Source organism: Lathyrus oleraceus, chromosome 5 (assembly GCF_024323335.1).
Source record: "Lathyrus oleraceus cultivar Zhongwan6 chromosome 5, CAAS_Psat_ZW6_1.0, whole genome shotgun sequence".
Classification (NCBI taxonomy): domain Eukaryota; kingdom Viridiplantae; phylum Streptophyta; class Magnoliopsida; order Fabales; family Fabaceae; genus Lathyrus; species Lathyrus oleraceus.
In genome coordinates this window covers 286,569,297-286,576,935 of record NC_066583.1, presented here as the reverse complement: position 1 = coordinate 286,576,935, position 7,639 = coordinate 286,569,297, and the positions used below count along the sequence as shown (strand labels likewise).

The 7,639-nt window shown below is 33.5% G+C and overlaps 1 protein-coding gene across 1 annotated transcript; it reads left to right on the top strand.

Annotated features, from left to right (window-relative positions):
* Window positions 1–932: 932 nt before the first annotated feature.
* Window positions 933–2,192, top strand: LOC127083939 (uncharacterized). Its single transcript, XM_051024308.1, has 2 exons — window positions 933–1,129; window positions 1,459–2,192. The coding sequence occupies exons 1-2, from the start codon at window positions 1,033–1,035 to the stop codon at window positions 2,118–2,120; spliced, it is 759 nt and encodes a 252-aa protein (XP_050880265.1). The 5' UTR covers window positions 933–1,032; the 3' UTR covers window positions 2,121–2,192.
* The last annotated feature ends 5,447 nt before the right edge of the window (window positions 2,193–7,639 follow it).

Below are 7,639 nucleotides of genomic sequence, written 5' to 3'. Positions count from 1 at the left end.
CACATTATATGCTACTTTTGGGAACATCTTTGTAATGCACATTAGGTGCACATTTTGGATCAACATGTAATGATTTTGTAACTTCTATGTTACGCACAATACATTCTACTGTTATATGATTTGGTGCACATTTATGTTCATCTAGTGTTATTCAATTTTGTGTTCATTTGTGTTGAAAAATAGGTTCCAATTTTGTGCGTAATTGTGTTGAAAAATAGGTAACAAAATTTGTGCACATTTGTGTTGAAAAATGGGAGTGATTCTTCTGTTAGAAGATATGTTAGAGTTAGAACATTATGATATTTTCATTTTTGATGGATGAATAGGGAGATTGAGAAGGGAACAACGAAGAAGAAAGGAACGTCAAAGAAGAAGGAAACGACGAAGAGTATGTCGAAGACAACTGCAAAAAACGCAACAGAAGAAGGGAACATCGAAAAAAAGAGTAGATTATGGTTTTTCCTTTCATTGAATTCCGCTCTCTCAACTCTAAAGGTTTTGTTTTAACATTGAGGGTATTTGTATTATCTTACATACCATAATACATATATAAAAATTAGATTAAATAAAAAAATTATAAAAAAACAGTGTCACATCAATTTTTTTATGAATTGGTCTGAAGAATATCAAAAATAAAAGAATCTTTAAATGTTAGAGGAATGTATAAAAAACAAAAAAAAATTATCGGTGGGATTTTTTGAAAATGGACCTTATGGCAGGGGAAATATAAAATTCTACCCGAACTAATTTTTTGAAATTGAAGAATATATAATTTAATTGTGTTATTCAATACTAGTACAATCGGAGGATTCAAATTATTTCCTTTTTATTTATTTTTTTTATGATACGTCTTCATTTTCTGCTGAAGCCGCTCACAATTAAATTATTCTTATTCCCAAAAAACCCAAATCATAATGATTAACAACGTTAACATTGTTATGTTTTCAAAAAAATATTTTCATGTAGAACACATATAAGAGCAACCGTTGGTTAATCACATGATAATAACCCTCAATAGAAATTCCTGATACTATGCAAGACTCACTAAGCTTTGTCTTCTCGTCATCTTCCACATCTTCCTCAGTCTTCTCATTTTCAACAAGAAAAAAACTCACCAGGAGGAATAGAGGTACCTCCAACTAACTCTTCCTTCTAGTAGTATTCTTGTTAACGATGAAGCACCAACACGCCGAAAAAACTCTAACACTGATACAACTGACACTCCTACGTAATCACAAAAATCGATGTAGGTGTTCAACACAGACACGGAGATACATTTTTTTTTTCAGAAGTTTAGGTGTTATATAGCTTGTTACTCATAATTTTTTTTTTAATTTATTTGAGAATTATTTCTAGTATATTTAAAAAAAAACAAATACTATCGGTTATTTCCTTTATTTCTTTGCGTTTTTATATGTGAAGCCAAAAACTTAATCTTAATATGATGTTTTCTTGTAGAAAAAATGGTTCATGTCAAAGCAGAAGATTTGAAAAATACTGACAACAATTATAAATCTCTCCTAGCTGATTTAGCCCTAGCTCTTAATCCCGCACCGGTGAAAACATGCAAAAATCCCGAAAAAAAATTCGATGCACCCTTGAATTCGCCTTTGCCATTGATTAAAATATCGCGCGTTCTTAATGGTATACCACAAAGTCCTCATTTCTTTCAACTAAGAGATTTATCAGAGTTAGCACGAGAGAGATTGATAGCAGCATGGGATCAAGCATTCGAAGATACAGCAAAGAAAGTTCATGATTTGAAGGTTAAAGATTTTTGGGTTAATGCAAGAAAGGTTTGGAAGACGATGGAAGATTTGCAAGGAATGGGATATAATGTGATTCCAATTAGGAGGAGATTGGTGGAAATGACGGAAGTGATGAGTGAGTTTAAGAGTTCGAAGTTGAAGATTTTGAAGATGAAAAGTAAAGCTGAGAATCATAGAATGGAAAAGAGTAGGCTTGAGAGTGTAGTTTTGGGTTTACAAATGAGGGTTGAAAGAGAGGGAGTGAAGATGGTGAAGTTGCTTTGTGAAGTTGATGAAATTGAAAAAGCATTGCCTAGTTATGATATTTTGGTAGAAAGTTTAGCCATGAAATCATTTGTTGTTGATGTTTGAGTATATCAAAACTTGTTGAAGGTTTGAGTGGTAACAATTTTTTTTTGTCTATCTCGAATTGATGCTATATTGGAGAAATTCTTGAAATACATCTCATTTTTAGTCTCTTTGTATTTATTTATTAAATCTTAGGACTTTTTTTTTATGCATATTAAAAAAATTATAATGTAATTAATTTGAAGTTTATAAATTGGTTTTGATGATAACTAAGGAACTTTGTTACATAAAGTAATCGAAATTTAGAATTTGATATTCTTTGTTACATAAAGTAAATCTATTAATTTTTTATTGTTTGTTTGGTTAATCAATTTAATTGCATTATGATTTGATAGTGGGTAGTGGTTGTAAATTTAACTATATTTCTAACAATTAACAGTTATAATTATTATTATTTAAATTCCTTAAGTAGAAAATATTTTCTAAATCAATATATCTATTTTAAAGTTAAACATAAGAAAAGTATTAAGAACAAAAAGCGTTCGAGTTGTCTATTCATGATGATAGTATCTTTACACAATATATATTTTCTAGACATTCATATAGATCACTAAACAATATATATTTGCTTAGATGTCTATTAAACCAAAGTTAGTTTGAAAAAGAATGACTTCTAGTTTGGAAATGTAAGAGAATAAATTTATTCTCTAATGGATGTTACAAGTGGATAAAACTATTGAAAAGATTCTAACTAATCTATACTATAGAAAGAACATGACCACCTATGACAATGATCATCAAGGTTCAAGATGGATTTGAAAGATATCATTTAGGACCTTGAACATTAAATATATTTGGATAACATCGGTTAAAATATCATCTTGATGCACGTCTTGGAGACTTTGCTATGTTACTCTCTAGCTAATTTTTTCAAAGTTATACCGTGAATAAGAACCACTGAATATATTATCATATTCCTCTGGTAAACTCAACCCTATATAAGTCAACATTTTGATACCATATTTAGAAGATCAAGTTGTTATGTTCAAAGCCGGCATTTCCCATGCTGTATCTGTTAAAGCATCGGACCCCAAATTTTGGAGGGTTCATTTTTTTTAATTACAAAGGTAATAGATTTTACACCTAATTTTTCAAAAGTAGATGTATAATCATAATTTGTTTTTAAGAATTTATGATTTTATATCGATTTTTTATAAAATAGGTGTAAAATCATAATTTTTAAAATTGATTTTTTTTTTATTTACGCGGTTACGCCTAATTTTTAAATTTGATTTGGTCTCCCGACTTATTGGGTTTATCTTCTAAAGAGTTTATCATCTTGTGAATAGTTAATGTAGAATATAAATCTTTGTAGAATAAATTTAATGATTTACCACTCAACGTAATGAATTCAAATTTTAGAGACAATTAGTAATAATACACGAAATACAAAGTTACAAATTGTGTGGGACACGTTGGTAGAAATAGTGCGCAAAAATTATTGTTGTGAGTATCAGGTTGTATGAAATTACCATACTATGGAGTACAATAGACCATAATAGCTTTTATCCCAACACTCACAATATTGCAAAGATTAAATAATGAAGTTCTATATTTTTTCAAATTGTTTTAGAATTATACACAACACTTGAATATTACAACCTAATTTTATAAGAATAAATTTTAAGAAACAAAGAAAAATAAAAGAACTTTCACTAACAAATATTTAGAGAAAAAAACTTTACACTATTTTGTGTTGGAAATCCACCATAATCTATGGAGAATTTCAATCAATTTTGATGAATAAGATTGTTATCAACCACACAATGATAATGAAAAGAAAAGAACAATTGAGAAAGAAAGAAAAGAACGTTGGAGAAGAAGAAGAAGAATATTTTCTACAGAGTTTTCTCTCTGTCCACAATCTGTGAAAAACTTCTTTATTCACTTTGCAACTGCAAAATTCTATGAATACAATGTTATGAATTCTTTATTCTCTTCATACAAGAATAAGAGTTACTCCATCTATTTATAGATTTAGGTTAGCTTACTGTTGAATGTTATTTTAAGTGTCGGGTTTTTGTTATCGTCTCCACAGGGATTGTGAGATATCACCGCCTTTCGACAGTTGTTTTAATTCTTAGCTTAAGGTAACAATGGGGTTTTGGTATTTGTCACGGTATCTTGCATAAAAGTGTAATAAAATACGGTAAAAGTTTTGGTTTGAATATTTGAGAAATATTGCCAAAGTTAGGATTCGACGATCACTTTGCATGTATATGTTTGATCAACAAAAAGTATAAACTCCTTTAGATGATAAACTATTTCACAAAGTCCTCCCAATGTGTTTATCTCTAACACACATTGTGAGTTTTCCCATTTTGATCCATTGTTTATCTCTAACACAATCTATCAAAATGACAACTTTTTGGTTCAACCTTATGGTGAACAAAATCATTCATTACTATCTCTAACTAACAAACAAGATTGGATGAAAACCTAGGTTAAGAGTTGGTAAACATCTCTCGATCATAAACCAACACAAAGAGTTTTCAATAAGAACAAAGTTTTCACCATATATTCACCATTAAAGAGTTTACAAATGAAGATCCTTACATTTACACACAAAGTTAATGATCATCTACATCTAACCTTGACAAAATGAAGAACTTAGCTACTCATTTTCATGGTAGCTTGTTCAACAAGTTTCGGAAGAAGGTTGATCAACATCCGAGTCGAATAATCGAGATTGGATGGGAATCCACCTTCTTTTTGTGAAAGATTGTTAAGAGATGAAGAGAAAGGGTTTCTAGGTCACAAAAGATCCTTAGAGCAATGCTGGAAAATATCTAAAAAAGGTACAAAAGTATGGAAAGTAAGGTATGGCTCTCAAAAAGTAGCCCTTGCTACTTATAGAGCTGCTACTGAGCTGTCATGCTCGCTAGGCGAGCAGAATGGCTCGCCTAGCGAGCCCCTAAATGAGGCACCTGAGGCACCTGCGCCCAGAGAAACAACCATTGCCAGACTGTCATGTTCGCTTAGCGAACAAAACCTTCGCTAGGCGAAGGTCACGCTTCAACCTTCACTCCAGCGAGCTTGAGAGGTTTTGCTACTGGAATGCTCGCTGGGAGCTCGCTAAAGGCTCGCCTAGCGAGTGAGTGCTGGCTGCGCTTTTCACCAAGTCTGGACGTGTTCGCCACACACCTCGCTGGAAGCTCGCCTAGCGAGTGTGGTGATGTTTGCCACTGTAAAATACTGGAGCTTTTCGCTGGGCTCTCACTGGACGCTCGCCTAGCGAGTCCTTCGCCACAGCCCTCGCCTAGCGAGCAAGCTGATGAATGCTTGTTTTATTTGACCCCTTTGCCAAATTTCTTGTGTCTTCATTTTCTATTATTTCATGCCTACTTCCTGCACAATAACACACAAATCAAAGGTACCAAGATCGTTTATCATTGTATTGCATTTCATCTAAAACAAAGGTGGTTTCGAACACTTTAGCAAGGAAATGGAGTGAAAGATACCCATATTTAATAGCTCAAATAAGCATTTTTGGGTATCTAACAACTCTCCCCAACTAGATTCTTGCTTGTCCTCAAGCAAGGTATGCCTCTTGAAGGACAAGAGGATTTGCTTTAAGAGAAAGGTTTCTCCGAAGTTGGATAAAACGGCTCAAACACAAGCGAATCAGCAGATACAAATTTCCAACGGTTCGAATAAAATAATACACAAGAACTAAGACTTAGTAGCAATGCGAAATATGTATCTATCTACAACAATATTATCTTGAATGAATCACCCTATCTCTCCTCTTCGAATAAGGATTGAAGAAATTACGCGTTTGCAATCGCGGGAATAATCTCACTCTCTAACAAACAATGAAGAAATCAATTCAATTCATACAATGTCTAACAATTATAAATGGTAGTGTGGAAGCACGAAGATCACTAAGGGCTATTCGGTTGAAGCTTGGTTAGGTTAACAAACAAGGGTCATTTCTAAGGCCATTGAAAACAAAATTACCGATGCAAAAGAGACATTCACTGTACATTATTCACACAACTCAACTTCGTTCCATTTATTTCTCATTTGAAACCTTCACAACTCTTATTTCACAACTCAATTTTTGTTTTTCACTATTTTTCTTCCAAGCAAGCATTCATTTTTATTTTCTCTATATTATTTTTTATTTTTTCATATCATATTTACAAAACAGATGTTTCTCTTCTTTTTTTTTATATTTAATATATATATATAATTATTTTTTTTGCTTGCTCGGTTTTTCAAGAGTTGTGGCACTTACCGATTCTCATTTTCGTTCTCCCCAACTTATTTCTTACTCACCCTAAGTGAATGCTCTTGACTTTTTACGGCAAAAGAACAATTATCAAAATTTTCCGGGTTTCAAGAAAAAGATTTTTGAAATCTCGCTTTATTTCAAGCTAAGATTCAACTGTTTAAGCTCAAAGGGGTTAACGAATACTCTCTCTGCTCACAGGTAAGTTGTGTTTGGAACTGGTTGTGCTTGATAGAAAACAAGTACCTTGATCATTTCTAATTGCTTCCACATATTCACAATAATAAAAGACAAAGCATGAATCAAATGAATCAACAAAGCTTATTAGAATCCAGCATTTAAGTGTAAAATGGAGGTTTCCTCACAATTTGTGGTTTTAAGTCCTAGATGAAACATTCATTCAATTATGTTGCAAAAAGACAATACTCAATTACAAAAAAGAGTAAAGTTCTTAGTGCATTCTAAAATTCTAGCCGAAGGTAACCATGTACCTTAGCCTTGTTCACTTGTTTATTTTTATCATTGTCATCCAAGCTCGGATGCACCTTCATTGGATACTTCTTTGAGGAACAACCAATCTAGAAGGTTTGCCACTCAACCAACCAAAAATTTATTAAAACAAACAAAATTTAAAACGTAAATAATAATATTAACTTCAAAATTTAAAATTGTTCATGGGGGAACAAAACACCCCAAAAGTACATAGCCAAAATCAAAATATATAATTCTGAAAATACAATAAAAATAAAACATAACATGAAAAATAAAATAACTTAGCCCTCCACGGACTCATAACCCTCATCAGTACCGGTAGCCTCATCATCATCATCTCCATCAGCAGCACCAGAAGACGCACCAGCACCCGCCCCCTCTCCAAACACAGGCCTGTCCACAGGCCAGTTAGCGTTAAGCAGAAACTGCTCACGCGTCATCAATGAGTGATCACCGGTGGGGTCACGTCCCTGCAGCTGTAACAGCTGCATAGAATCGTGCATATCGAGCATGGCACGCTGAGTTGCCGCCATCCAGTCCCAGTTGTAATTGCAGACAGCCTGCTGGTAAGGATCGGGTCCGAGAGTAGAAGTACCAGGACCATCAGAAGCCCGGGTACCCTCAGCAGCTGAACTACCTCTAACATTCTTCGCCCTGCAATACTTGGCCACGTAACGGTCATCAATGGGTGGCGGGATCCTTACTTGACCCCTAGAGGGTAGTCTCACCCTCACTTGCATGCACAAACTCATGATTAGGCAAGGGAAAGCCAGGGGACAATTCACTCGTGCCCCCG